This window comes from Clinocottus analis, unplaced genomic scaffold (genome assembly GCF_023055335.1).
Source record: "Clinocottus analis isolate CAN_PGR_092001 unplaced genomic scaffold, fCliAna1.0.p SCAF_5, whole genome shotgun sequence".
NCBI classification, from domain to species: domain Eukaryota; kingdom Metazoa; phylum Chordata; class Actinopteri; order Perciformes; family Cottidae; genus Clinocottus; species Clinocottus analis.
Window position 1 is genome coordinate 19515394 of NW_027176207.1, and position 15342 is coordinate 19530735.

A 15342-nucleotide genomic window follows, 5' to 3' on the forward strand; every position below is an offset into this window, starting at 1 on the left:
CGTAAAGTGAATGAAGAAAAGACCATTTGTGTGTAACGTGTGTAATTTGTGTAATGTGTGTAATGTGTGTGGTTGTGCCTCTAGATAATTTGGCTTCCCAAACCGCTCCAGCAGATACAAACCTCAGAGCTGCACGTCGAGCACTCACAATATCAAATGACTGAACGAGCCCTGAACCAACACTTGTCATTACTTCTATCTGGACGGAGGATCGGAGCACTTTGTTCCTTCTGCAACGGAACAATCTGACCCCGGGGTGTGAGCTGAGCTACAACGATAGACTCTCTGGAAGAAGTGGGTGTGGTCTTCGTGCCAGGAGTTTGGCATTTTTGCCGTCGCCATCTTGGATTTTGGCCGACGCCATCAACCAGTGATCAGAAGTGACCATATGTGGACTGCGGAGGAATGACGTAGAGACATCGTATACGCAACCTGTCAATCACCTTGTAGCCCCGCCCCTAAAGCGCCCCCTGCTTTATGGTCTGTTTGACTCTAAATGACCATAAATTACTAATTGAACATCATGCTGTATAGAAGAAGACTTGGAACTAGAGATTGAGACATAAACTCATGTTTACAATGTTTACTGAGGGAATACATCAAGAGAGAAGTAGTCATTTATATAGACTTCTATACAACCAGAGGAGTCGCCTCTTGGTGGTCAGGAGAGAATGCAGCTTTAACACATGAAGCGTAGACTTCTATACAACCAGAGGAGTCGCCTCTTGGTGGTCAGAAGAGAATGCAGCTTCAACAGATGAAGTATAGACTTCTATACAACCAGAGGAGTCCCGCCTAATTTCTAGCAGTCCAATCAAATTCTGAGGATCATGTGTGTCTTTTCTTCATCAGAAAGGTCAGAGGTCGGTTCAGCTTTGACAACCTGACACCGTTTTGTTGCAGTGCTTTTTTTTTTTTTTTTTTTCACCCAGTAAATTGAGATTCGTATCGCCTCGTAACTGAAATGTGCTCCGCAGATGAACTGGCTCTGGCCCCCGAGAGCGGCTGGATTTCTTTCAAGAAAACGACAATGATGTGGAAATATGGAAGAATTAAAGAAAGCTGCTTCCCCTGATTGCTTTTGTTGCAGCGGCGCTCATGCACAGCAGCTTCTGATTCTCTCCTCTGGCTGCAGAGCTCTGCACCAGAAAACAAAGCTCACATCCTTCCTGTCTCCAGTGTTTACAGAGGGAACACAGATCTTGTGCAAGAACTGTGTCAGATTAAGAGCAAGAGGCCGTTTGACACACTTGATTTACAGACGGCTTCAGGTTTCGTCCTCCACCCACGGAGCACCTCCTGGTATAGAGATAGAAGTGATGTATGTGAAGAAATACACTTTAGCTTACATGCAGGGCGTGTTTCATGTTACAGGGTGTTGTTAATCAGAACCTTATCACTCCACTGACTGCCAGTAGAACGACTTTAACTCTTTTTGACAGCAGGAACTTTCCCAAGAACACACAAACCTTTTAAGGAAGTCAAGAGAGTTTCTGTGCTTTTCTGAAAGCAGCTCCTGGCCTCTGGTTTTAGCGTCTTCAGCCTCCTTTTTTTTTTTTTACTGCGGGCACTTGTCCCATTTAGATTCGGTGTCAATTGGCTTTTTAAAATGAGGATTTTGTTCCTAACTTTAGTTGCTGGAGCAACTTGGTTCCTGCAGGGAACCTTTGAACCCTCCTTGTCAGCTTAAAGGTGTAAAAAACACACAGTTAAGTTTTCGTAACTGCACGTTTGCCGGATAAAAATGCATTTTTCAATAGGATGTGAATGAAAAACCTTACATAAATACAGTTCTCTCTCCACTTCAGCAGCTCTTACATCCACCAGACTTTACTTCATTCCTACGTATGTTCTGAGGGTTCATGCAGAGGGGCTTGCTCACGCAGCATCCATAACCTCATGTGAGCTAACGACATCTTTGCAAATTCAAACACACAATCTCAGAACATATTGTCACATCAACTATAATAACCTTCATGTGAGCAATCACCCTTGGGGAGTTTGATGCTGACGGCTAGGAGGACTTGTTAAGCGAGAGCAGGTACTGACACTTCTCGCCACTTTTACAATTTATTTCACGGCTGTTATCGCCGGGACATCTCCGAGGAGGGAGCTCTCCGTCAGGCGGCTCCACGCGGGCGTTTACTTCTTTTCTATTGACAGGAGGACCATCTGATCCTCTGATAAGGCGCCGTTTTACAACATCCCCCCCCCACATGTGTATTTCCTGTAATCTGATCTTGTTCTTTTCGAAGCTAGTTTTTTGGGGGCTTTTTCAAGGACGTCTGCAGGCGGCTCCGCTTTACCTCCTGCGCCTTTTTAATCTCCGACCATCGGCAGTGGGAACCTTTTTTGAACACTTTGCGTTCCTCTTTTGTCTCGACGTTGTGCCGCTGCCTTTCCCTCCACATCTCCTCCACATCATCCTCCCTTCCTCTCTTGTTTAGGAGGCGCAGCAGCACCGGGGGGACTCGTCTTTCTGAAGCGAGTGATTAATTTCTCCTCTTTCTAGGTGCACTGAACTGCAGCGTGAGTCGGTGTGTGTCCCATTTCTTACCTGAGCTCATTAGTGCAAGATGAGAACGCTTTCTTCTTCTACTCTCCCCTACTGTCTTTTCCTCCCTCTCTCTCTCCCTCCCTCCCTCCCTCCCTCCCTCTCTCTCTCACCCTCATGGTTGCTGCTCCTGTTCTTTCTTTCATCCTATTACATTCTTGTCCCTTCCCGTCCTCCTCTTCCTTCCTTATTTTCTGTCTTCCTCACGCTCTATCACACACACGCACACGCGCACACACACACACACACACACACACACACACACACACACACACACACACACACACACACACACACTTGCTGAGAGCAGATCAGAGAGGCCAGTACTAACCACTGTCAGCTTGTCACAGCTCAGTTTGAGCCAAAATGTAAATTTAGTGCACTTCCTGCATAATAATAACACTGTGTGTGTGTGTGTGTGTGTGTGTGTGTGTGTGTGTGTGTGTAAAGACAGTGTGTGAAATATGAAATGTGGACTCATTGTGTGAGACCTGGTTTAAAATATATTGGTATAATATCGGTATCGGGGTACTAGAATAGATATGTTGTACATTTTGAGCATCATAACATAAGTGTTGTGATTTCATGGTTGTAAATTAGACCAAAGTGATGCTTTCACCCACTTAAGTCGTCATTAACGACATTACTGTTGGTTATTAACAAAAATTATGAATCACTTTCCACAGAACGACGTCAGAAGCCGCGTCCTGGTGCAGCCTTCGTCGAGCCCTTCGGCATCGCGCCACCGGTCCGCGTGTGGGACGAGCCTCGCCGGGAACATGCAAGCACGCGCAGAGCATGACGAGAGCCCGCCCCCGACATGACAGACAGGCGGATGAACATGACAGACAGACAGACAGACAGGCGGACTGGCAGACAGGAGGCAGAACATGACAGGTCAAGTGCTGCGAGAGACGGGCGGACGAAGGCCCGTGGGTCTGTTTCAGGTGGGTTCAGGGAGAGCTGTGTGTGTGTGTGTGTGTGTGTGTGTGTGTGTGTGTGTGTGTGTGTGTGTGTGTTTTCTCCACATTTTGGAGGGGAAAAAATAAAAAAGTAACACCAGCCCCGGAGGGGAGAGGAGGGAGCTGGTGCATGCAGAGCTCGTTGGGCATCTGCACGCTCCTGAACATTTGTATTTCACACATCAGAATTGGATGTCAGACATGTTTTAAATAAATAAAAACCTTCTTTAAAACACATTTTGTTAGACGGAGAATATTTTCAGCGGCTTTGGACGCAACACGTCGGGCTGGTTGCGTTGCATTGGTTGCGCACAGGAGCAGATATTCACAGGATCAAAGTGAATATGATCCATACTGACGAGCAGTTTTCATTTTGTTGTTCCCTCACTCGGGTGCAGCGTGGTCCCAACATCCATCTTTCTTCGCGAGCTCTTCGAGTTACTTTTAGTGACGCGGAGTTTGAGTCTCAGTGAGAACGATGGACCGACCGGAGAGCTACCAAGGGTAAGATGGAGGACGCCCGCCAGTGAGAGGAAAGAAGGGAAAAGAAAGAAAAACAGATGGTGGATGAGAGGTAGATTAAAGAGGAGGATACGGAGAAATGGAGGGAGGGAAAATAAGAGAGAAAGATAAAAGAGGTCGAGAAAAGAGGTAGACGCAAGGTGAGGGACACGAGGAATCATTATAGCAGACAACCTCATCCTTCACTCTCTCACATACACACACACACACACACACACACACACACACACGCACACACACTCGCCTCCCTAATCTAACTCCTGTGGCAGTGAGAATAGATATGGCTGTTTAGTGCCAGCAGCACAGCTCCTAGTACCTGATGGCAATGCTGAGTCAGCAGCTTTGTGTGTGTGTGTGTGTGTGTGTGTGTGTGTGTGTGTGTGTGTGTGTGAGGGAGGAACACAGAGGGAGTTAGAGAGAGAGCGAATGTGTTTGTAAGATTTAGTGGAGTGTATAAATGTGTGTGTGTGTGTGTGTGTGTGTGTGTGCAGCCGTCCTCGGGAATGATGAGCACTGAAAATTGAGCACTTCTAACCACACACACACACACACACACACACACACACACACACACACACACGCACGAGTTGACGAGAGTTCACTATCATTACCAAGCCAGCGAGACGTAACTGGCATTACCATGACAACAAGCCTCCGCTGTCACAGCTGCAGGTCACGACTGCGAGGACCAATCAGAGCCGCTCGGCTCATAAAAACATAAATAACATAATCAGAGGCAGATAACGGCCGCTGTCTTTTCTACTACACTTAAAGCCCAACTTTGGGACTATTTTCACATGTTTTTTTTTAATCTGTGGACCGATTTCGCACACCGCCCAAAAGCAAACCCAGTAAAATGTGTTTTTGCTCGGATTGTCCTCGCGAGGGAACGAAAACGAAAGAACAACGGTCGCATTTCTCAGTCGTGTCCATAAATAAAAGCTTTTTCTTTCGTCGTGCCTCATCGGGTCTCGCTCGAGGAGAAGTCTCGTTCTGAAATTCGAGCGTGACCCGAAGCCAGAGAGGAGAGAAATCTCATTTTTTTGTGTGCAGATTTCGGTTGTGCGGATTCGCCGTGAGACTTCTTCTCCGAGCGGGAAAAACAACGGAACTGTTATTCCTCTGCACGGTCCTCGTCATCACGTTTAGACACATTATGTCAGACACTGATGTTAATAAGCCTCTGAGCACGGCTCTGGCAAAACCAAACACGTCAGTGGACGTACATGGATGACGGCGCAGAGCGCTCCCGCTCATTACCGGACAAATTGTTCATGATTTCTTGTCGCTTAAGACACAAAAACATCAGGAAACAAGAGTTCAGGCTGAAGAATACCAACGTTATCCTCTTCCTACATAACGAGAACAGCTGGTGAGTCTGGCAGCCAATCAGAAGTCAGCGATTGTTGCCTAACTTTGATCTAATGATCACAATGAGAAGGTTTTTCACTGTGACTTTATTATTATATCGTCTTCTCTCGTCTTCTGGAGTCCAGATAACTATCAAATTTAATAATAATTAATACTTTAATCGCATCTTTAGTTTGGCTTTCGTACCTTTTTTCTGGCCGGTAAAGTCTACGGGTTAAATTCTGTAATTTGGAAGTGATTTGTAGCAGAAGAAAAGTATTTAATATCTAATTTCAAACCTAATGTAAATGTATTGCTTGTTTACCATTAAAATAACTTCTTAAAAGAGACTTGACGAGCTCATTTATCTATATATATATATACGCAGAGCAGGAAGTGCCGCTGGCGTCGTCTGATTGGCTTTTCTTCTTCTTCACGGGTGAGATCCAACTTCCTGTTTCGCTGTCTGCGTGAGGCTGTTTGACTCTATTAGTTGTTGAAGGTCAGAGGACCGAAATGCCGTCAACAAAGGGATTAAAATCGATGGCCAGCGTGGGAGATTCTGTGTTTTTCTTTCCTCCTCTACACTCCACCAGTACAGCTACTGGCTGGACAGCTGCCCGGCACATGTTCACAGTGTTATGACATCACCGCACCGCCTCCTGAGTCAGTTTAAGTATTCATTTTTAAGATGTTGTCACTAACTTTTAAGGCTCTTCACCGGCGGGCCTCCGGCTCCAGATGCAACCTCACTAGATGTGCTAAAGTCCGGATTGGTGTCAAAAGGTGAGGAGTCTCCCGGCTCTGGAAGAGTTTAATAACCAAGGGACACGATCAGTCAGAGCATAACTTTACCTAAAACTCTACAAGAAAGATCAAGAAATTAAAAAAAGGACGAATTACGGAAAAATGTGTTTACTACACAGACTGTATATACAAACAGGATTTAGTCACAGGACGTTCGCTGTTTTGAAGCCTGATGTTTGGTCTCTGGGTTTTTGGCCGTCGCCATCTTGTTTTTTTTGCAACCAGAAGTGATCTGAGCGAAATACAACCGAACGCTGAATAAAACACATTTCTAGGTGACCAAAAAACTCACAATTAATTAATTTGAAACAAGAGATTGAGACCATAAACTCATGTTAACAATGTTTACTGAGGGAATAAATCAAGAGAGAAGTTGAGTCATTTTCTATAGACTTCTATACAACCAGAGGAGTCTCCCCCTGGTGGTCAGGAGAGAGAATGGAGCTTCAACACATGAAGCACAGACTTCTATACAACCAGAGGAGTCGCCCCCTTGTGGTCAGGATAGAGAATGCATCTTTCACAGACTTCTTTACAAACCAACGTTTATGGCTGGTTTGCATTTGCTTCACTTTTTTAGAACCACAGGTTGCTGTCCGTTTTTTTATGAATATTGTTAAAACTTGCTCCCGTATGAGGAGTTGTAGTCGTTTCCATGTAAAATTATAATAAATATCATAAAGCAATTATTCATCCAGGGAGGTGAAAGACAAACGTAGTCGACTCTACCAAGTGGTAAATATACAAGAATGTTGACCCAGTATGAACCTGGCGGTCCCACTCTGAATATAAATCTGGTTTTGAGCAGGTATCCACCCGGCTCATGTTCTCCATCACAGAGCAGCGGCACCAAAATGCATCGAGGTCAGACTTCACCTGAGCGGAGTGGAGAGGAAATAGAGCTTCATTTATGTGGATGGTGTGTGTCAAAATACCCGGCTGAACTATTATTTCAGTGCTCGTGGCGGTGCAGGTGTCGAGTGTGGCCTACTGTGCAAAAATGATGACAGGCCATTTCCCGAAAACTGTCTGCCCACCACACTCGTTCAACAAGGGGTTGGATTTAACCGTTCTGCACTTGAGCTTTTCCAAATTGCACTTTCTGTTTTGGGTGGACAGAGGCGGCCTCGGCTACAGTGCTTAAGTGGATGAAACGTAGCATTTCTTTTTCATTGCTATGTTTCACATAATCACCGCAGACACACTCGTGTTTCCTTTGTCGCTTACCTCCAGCAATGTCCTCTTCCAGGAGTTGGATCTGCAGGTGGAAGATTTTCTCCTGGATGTCGCACATGGTGTGTTTCATTTTCTCCCTCCGCGTCACCATGTAGCACAGGTTACGCACCTGGAACACACAACACCGCCGTTACAAACACACGGTGCGAAGAGCATGTGGCACCTTTACTGCAGGGACGTGAACCCGACGGGTAGGGAAACATTATGACCTGCAGACGTGTGGCCGTCAATACAAACAGACACACATGGTCCAGTCGTGCTACAATCATCATACAACACACATAACACACAGGCTGAGGGACGCTTAACAGACACCAACCATATCTTATATTAAAAATAGCCTGTTGGGACGATTTATTCCCAAACTCTGCAGCTCTGCATGCCTTTTGAGACTCTTTCAGCTCATCTTTCTGCTGTCCAAACCCACTTCTAGCAAAAAAAAAAGCTAGCAAAACAAAGCTAGTAAAACAAAGCTAGCAAAACTAAGCTAGCAAAACTAAGCTAAAAGAAGGAGAGGATATATCGCTGAAATAAGTGATACTATATCTCTGTGTCTGTTGGAGGTACAATAAGGCAGTTGCCTGCTAATAAATTGTCAAAACAATCTGTAGCGCAATTTATAGCGTGTTAGCTTGTTTTGTCTACTTTCTAGAGGCTAAACATGCAATTTTAATACAGATATAGAGATCAAAGCAACAATATATAACATCACAGGTTCATGTGCATCCAGTAACGAGACAATATGATGACTTCCTGCTTTCTGCCAACAAACTCTTCTTCCCCTCAGAACATAACTCCAGCTGAGCCCTCCTGCTCCTCCACGCCGCCGAATGAAGCGGGAGACGAGTGTGCGTGTAGGAGAATAGAGCCGCGAGATGAAACGTCCGCATGTTTATGTTCAGTGCATATGGATGTTCAAAGAAAAGCTGTGGTTGTAAATGTGTGACTATTTTTTTTTAATTGGCAACAGATACAAGTGAAAGAGACACAGAGACAAGAAGGCGAGTAAAGAAACTAAACCTAATAGAGAGACAGAAATAGATAAAATAGAGAGAGACAGGTAGGGAGAGAGACAGGCGGTGCAAGAGGCTGAGTAAACAAGATTCGGTGCGGTCCCCTGGCAGCTGTAGCGGTTACATGCTCACAAAATCATTTTATCTACAGATAAAACAGTCTCAGAGAGTGGAGACCCGTGTTAGCTGTTAGCCCACGACATGGACAAGACACTCAGAAAGGGGAGAGACTTATTCAGCGTACTTTTGACATGCAACATGATGAGTCTAAACTTTATTTATGTCCACTAAAAATAATATCAGAGATAGGGCGGCTGGGTCATGTTGGAAAAAAACAGACACTTCATAAAGCTTGTCGTTTATACAGCTGGTCGAGCGACTGCGTTGGAAGAAGTCGCACTCGCAGGCGAATGAGCAACTCTCCTAGAGAGGCAGGATGCAATAATCCGTTTAAATATGTGAATACCAACTAACAGGCAACTCCATGGTGTCGTTCATAGTGTTGCACTTGGTTGCATGCAGGAAAAGGGACTTACAGTAAAAGGATAGCAAGCTACAGAAGTGTTATTGCACTGCATACTAAAGTACTACATATTAATGCACTGCATACTAAAGTACTACATATTAATGCACTGCATACTAAAGTACTACATATTAATGCACTGCATACTAAATTACTAGATGTTAATGCACTGCATACTAAAGTACTACATATCAAACTACTGCATACAAATGCACTGCATACTAAAGTATTGCATATTAACCTACTGCATACTTAAGTAGAGCATATTAACGTACTACATACCAAACTACTACATACTAAGGCAATCTATACTAATATACTGCGTTTGTACAGTTTGCTCATGTACCTAAACACACCGCATGCTAACACACTGCATACTAACATAACTGCATGGTAACACATGGCATGCAAACTAACAGAACTGCATGCTAACACACGGCATGCTAACATACTAAAATAACTTCATGCTAACATACTGCATGCTAATATACTAAAATAGCTTCATGCTTACAGAACTGAATACTAACAGAACTGCATGTTAACAGAACTGAATGCTAACATAACTGCATGCTAACACACTGCACACTAATAGTCAGGCACCAGTATGTATTGCTGTTACACGAAGCGGTCAAATCTCTGATAACTTTGCTGCGGCGTTATTTGGATAAACTAAACACATATTAGGAAACCAGATTGATGTCTTTGTTGCATGGAAGACATTTTAATAAAATGACTTTTGATTTAGCCTAGCTTAAACTCTCACAACACTGACGGCCGGTCTCAAGGCCCCCAGACGCAATGCATTGTGGGGCAGTTGAGTATGTGCAGTAGGCTCACGTTTCATACTCAGAAATTCTTGCTCAAGAAGTATACATGCAGGCATTTTCTCACTCATTTTCTCTGAATTTGACGTCATACATAGTACGAATAATATGTTAGTATGTGGTTCTAAACACACACAGCAACACACACACACACACACAGCAACACACACATAGCCCTGAATGTAAATGTGTGGCGTTACTGTTCTGCAAGTGTTTTCATGAGCCCCCCCCACTGTGAAGGTTTCATGTCCTCATAGGTATGTCGGGTTCAAACCGCCAAGAGCTATTACACACACTGATATTTATGTCCAGGACAAATAATGGATCGTCTCAGTTTATGTCGAGAACATGCTGTTGTTTTTCCAGGATTTATATACTGCACAGACCATCCAACACGTCGTCGTGACAGCAAAGTAACTGCAGAGGGAGGAAGGGAGGGAAACTAATTGGTACCCAGCCAGAGCACTTGAATCCCAAACTAACAAGCCCGAAACGGGATCTCTGCCAACTCTCACAACGGTAAATCAGTAATCATGTGTCTCGAACCACATCCGTGTGTGTGTGCGCGCGTGTGTGTGCGTGTGTGTGTGTGGGGCAGCATCATGTGTGTGTAAGCCTGAAGATTTGCCATGGTGCTAATGGGACAGGACAGATTGTGCGTGTGTGTCTGTGTGTGTGTGTGTGTGTGTGTGTAGGGAGGCACAGGTATTAAAAAAGGAAGACAAAAAACAAGAGAGAACAGATATAAACACATATACCAGTAAAATATGACTCTGGTGGGAACACGGCACAAAACAACATCATAGACGGTAACTACCTCCAAAGTGTGCGCGTGTGTGTGCATGTGTGTGTCTGTGTGTGTGTGTGTGTCAGCAAGTGGGATATACAGAGGCAGAAAGAGAGCAAGGCCTTTATCTGAGTTTCCATTTGTGATAAAGGAACAGGATTGGTTTGTTTGTTTACTTCAACAGTGAATGTGCAGGTGTATGTTTGTGTCTGTGTGTGTGTGTGTGTGTGCGTGTGTATGCGTGTGTGCCTGCGTCCAGGCGGTCCAGCAGGCGGATTGTTTATCTGCTGGTCTTGATGGATTCGTCAGCATGGCCTATCTGACCCATTCCATCCCTGTTAGAGCGTCGCAGATATAAATAGCAGCTCAACTGGGACACAATGTGCAGAGCCTGGCTTTGATTAGGACACTCTGCGTGTGTGTGTGTGTGTGTGTGTGTGTGTGTGTGTGTGTGTGTACTGCTTTCAAAAACAACTATCTGCCTCGACACATGACAAGGCAGTGGGGAGAGCAGGATGGGAGGTAACAATAAGGAGAGAGAGGAGTAGAATAACTCAGATTTGACCTTTCTTTCGCAACTCATTTTCTCGTCACATCGGGTCGCTCGCTCCTCGTCGCGTTTGTCTCGCGGCTAACGAACTAGCGGCACACGCACTGCCGAGCGCGTCGCACATCGCTGCAACGTTTTCGTGTTTTGGCACGCTTGCATGAGACGCCTTGCACGTGGACCGTCGCTGGAGTCCAGATAGGAGGCGTTGCAGGATGCGGCCTCGACGGAGCGAGAGCCTTTCGTAGTAGCAAACATGTCAAAGCAAACGCTTTGTTGCGACGATTTGAATTGAAGTGAAGCTGGATTTGATTGACAGATGGTCAGAGGCTCCGCCCACAACACTTCCGTCCTCACACCTGCACTGACACATTATCCCCGACAACCCGTCTTTACCTCGTCAGGCTTTTCATTTCAGCTGTCAAACCTCCGAATCAGCAAACAAGGCACTTCTTCTTGGGGTTTCTTTCTCCCCCCGCTGGCCCACTTACATATATATTCACCGGGCAAACACATCTGACAACTTGGCGTTGGATGTTAAATGTGTTTTAATAAAAATAAAACACCACCACCACCCGTCTGCAGGGGGAGAGACCAAAGAGAAGGAAGACTTTGACATCGCTGCGCGTAAAAGAGGCGGTGAAATGAGTCGGATAAAGAGTCTCCTAAATCTCTCACAAAACCTTTTCGAGAGCCTCACAAACACACACACAGACACACACCGAAAGGAAAACAATATTTTCCCTTCAGGATGGAGGAGCAGATAAGATTTTATTGCTTTCTCTTGATAAAGACAGAGGTTTATGAGCGTATCAATGCTCTGGGACTATTTGTCTTTGGACATCTTCAGCAGCCTGAAGGTGCAGATCATTTTTACAGCCCAACTTTGGGGTGAATAACAATCACATGCTCAAAGAAAATTGCGTAAATTGGAAATATGTCCCCTTGTTATCCACTTTAATTTGACATTTTGTGGCGCCGTCTGGTCGTGACAAAGTCAATACGACATATTTTTGTGGACTTTGGACGTTCATTCATTTGTGAATCAGACTCGACAGGTAATTTGTAATTTCTTTGTGGGGGCAGGTGAGCCAACGGCGTGATTTAAAACAGTGACGGAGACAGAATGAATGAAATAGAATTAACCCATCAATACCTATTATTAGTCTTCCTCGTTTTGCTTCATCACTCCCTCTCTCTTTCTCCTCTAATCCCTCCGAGACGGAGTCCACCACCTTTTTATCTCATCCATCCGTAACACGACGGGCCAGAAAATCATTAACACAAGTGACCGAGCTGAGTGAAGACAACGTCTCTCACACACACTTTAATGCACACACACACGTCAACAACGACGGTACACAAACGTTACGCACACGTTCGCAATCCACTTGCTGACTGTGTATCTTGCTCACACACACACACACACACACACACACACACACACACACACACACACACACACACACTCTGGGTGGTCAGCTGAGCGCTGGCTGTCATCAACCTCTAATTACTTCAACAGGTGTCTGACAGGAGGACACCACGCCCTGTGTGTGTGTGTGTGTGTGTGTGTGTGTGTGTGTGTGTGTGTGTGTGTGTGTGTGTGTGTGTGTGTGTGTGTGTGTGTGTGTGTGTGTGTGTGTGTGTGTGTGTGTGTGTGTGTGTGTGTGTGTGTGACAGAGAGAGAGGTAGGAACTGGGTACTTTTCCATCAAAGTTTCCAGGAGGTCAGCGATGGAAAGTACTGAAGTGCAGCTGATGCTGGACTTTTACAAACAAACATCGTTTAGTAGATATTTGTTTTACACTGAAATCTTTTTTCTAAACATGTGATGAGGTTCTGGGGTCAGGACTTTGTGCAGCTGAAAAAAACAAAAACTTTACAAGTGCAAATTACACTGAACGCAACTGCGAAAGTCAATTCCAAACAATAAAGTCACTGAAGCTTCTCATTCAGGTGAACTCTCTATTAGAAGAAAAACTGAATGCATCAGCATTTATGGCATATTCTCATTTTTCTTCATTACGCCTTCTTTCGTGTTTGTCGTTCTATTTTTGACTTTTCAATGCAGAGTTTTTTTTTTAACGATGTGCATAACAAGCTGCATGGAAACACACAGCGTTTAATGAGAGTCTTTCCATTCAGCCGAGGTGTGGAGGGAACAACTAACTCCCAAAGGGATCTCTGAGAGAGAGAGGAGCCCAGTGGGAGCAGCGGGGGAATGTGTGTGTGTGTGTGTGTGTGTGTGTGTGTGTGTGTGTGTGTGTGTGTGTGTGTGTGTGTGTGTGTGTGTGTGTGTGTGTGTGTGTGTCTAAGTGGTATCTGTGATAAAAATGGATTTCATGGTATTGACAGAGATATGTGACTCACACGATACAATAAAGAGATGTAATAAATATAATGAAGAGATATAATAAAGAGATATATTGAAGAGATGTATTGATAAGATAAGATAAAATAATCCTTCATTGATCCCTTAGTGGGGAAATTACAGGATTACAGCAGCGTCGCTCACAATAAGAAGATTTCCAAAAAAAGAATCAAGTAATATAAATAAACAGTAGAACGGTAATAAAACATTTTTAAAAAATAGCAGTGAAAAGGAATATTAAATTACCAGATGGAATAAAAAAATGTACAGATGGAATAAATAATTTATATAAAAAGTACCTCAATATATTTAAAGTGAAGAGATTTAATAGATATAATAAAAATATATAATAAAGAGATACAATAGAGATATAATGAAGATGTTGCAACACAAAACAATCTGATTTACCAAAGATTTACCAATCTTTTAAATCTGTCAGAGAGTGAAAAGTGTCGAAATATGCTTCAAAAACAACCAAACAGAGGGTGACAGACTCTCTCTCTCTCTCTCTCTCTCTCTCTCTCTCTCTCTCTCTCTCTCTCTCTCTCTCTCTCTCTCTCTCTCTCTCTCTCCCTCCCCCTCCCTCATCGAGCCGCTCATCTCCCAGCGTTCCCACTGCCGACCCGCTCCGCTTCCTAATGAGCACCATCGACTGCTCGTCGGCCTCTGAAACACACAGACGCGCCGCCGGCAGCCGGCTGGAGATCGGCATTATTGATCTTTGATTGGCCCAATATCACCCCCGAACCCTGCGCTGAGAGCCGGGTTAATTACTGACAAGACAATCCGGAGCGTGCACTTAAATGCTGGCAGCTTGTTTTTCAGGAGGAGCTCGGCATCAATGTGTCGCATGTCGCTGGAGTGCAGCTCCATTAGTCTCCATCTGTTTGTAACGTCGCTGCTTTATTGTGTCGATTCACATCACAGCGCGTGTGTCAATAATCATTGACAGCTATGAAACATCATTCAGTGGGAAAGCTAATGCAAACTGCAAAGATAAAGACATGAACACGAGAACTGGATATCGCTACTGATCCCTCACAGTTTGATGCGTCAGATGAATATCAATATTACATATGAAGGACTTATTCTGAATTCATCCTGGGGATTTAAGTGTCTCCCTTCTAGAAGTAGAATCCAAGCTTCCCCGTCTCGTAGTCGGAGGACATCCCCTCAGTTGTGTTGCTTCAAATGTCATTGCCGTTTGTGTTTGTTGCATGTTGTCAACTGAAGCGCTGCAGACACACAACGTTTAGATTCGGATGTTTTACAAAAAAGGAGCAAAGGCAAAGAAGGATCTCCGGATTTTAATTGCGATTAATAAAATTGAACTCTATTTTTGACTTGATCTCCTCCTTCCGTTCTTACCTTTCACAATAAAAGCCCGAGACTTATACACTATGTTTACCAGAGGAAACTCAAATTCACTCAATGACGTCATCTTATGGATCTTTAGGCTACGCAACAGTTGACCTTAGGCCGAGTACCAGGAGCTGGTCCTGGTCCTCCGCCTGCAAGAAGCTATTCAAACCCTTTATTGAAAAAGTGCTGCAACTGTTGTAAATGTGCAACAATTGCAACAGTTGCGATAAAAAAAGTTTTGTTGCAAAATATTTGCTTTTTATCATTTTGTATCACTGTTCATTGCTCACTCCCCTGATGTGCAAAAGCCTTAAAGCTCACTGTCTGTCTGCGTCTGTTCAAGAACAGCAAGTTGCAGATCCATGTTGGGTTCACGTGCTGCGGTCTCTGTTGGTTGTCTCATCGTATTTCCCAAAACTATTTCTTAAAAAGACGGCGGGATTAACATCCAAGGGGACTCTGGTGAAAAGCTTTTATTTTGGTA

General features: G+C 44.3%; 1 protein-coding gene across 3 annotated transcripts in view; it reads right to left on the reverse strand.

Moving 5' to 3' along the window:
- Positions 1-15342, reverse strand: part of jade2 (jade family PHD finger 2) — a 115735-nt gene that overhangs the window by 14951 nt on the left and 85442 nt on the right. For 2 of the 3 annotated variants that reach the window (XM_068600416.1, XM_068600415.1), the window contains exon 11: positions 7423-7540. In XM_068600416.1, coding sequence (XP_068456517.1) covers positions 7423-7540 — 118 coding nt within the window. Of the gene's footprint in view, positions 1-6093; positions 6193-7422; positions 7541-15342 lie in introns of all 3 variants that reach the window. The other variant, XM_068600414.1, reaches the window with a different exon arrangement.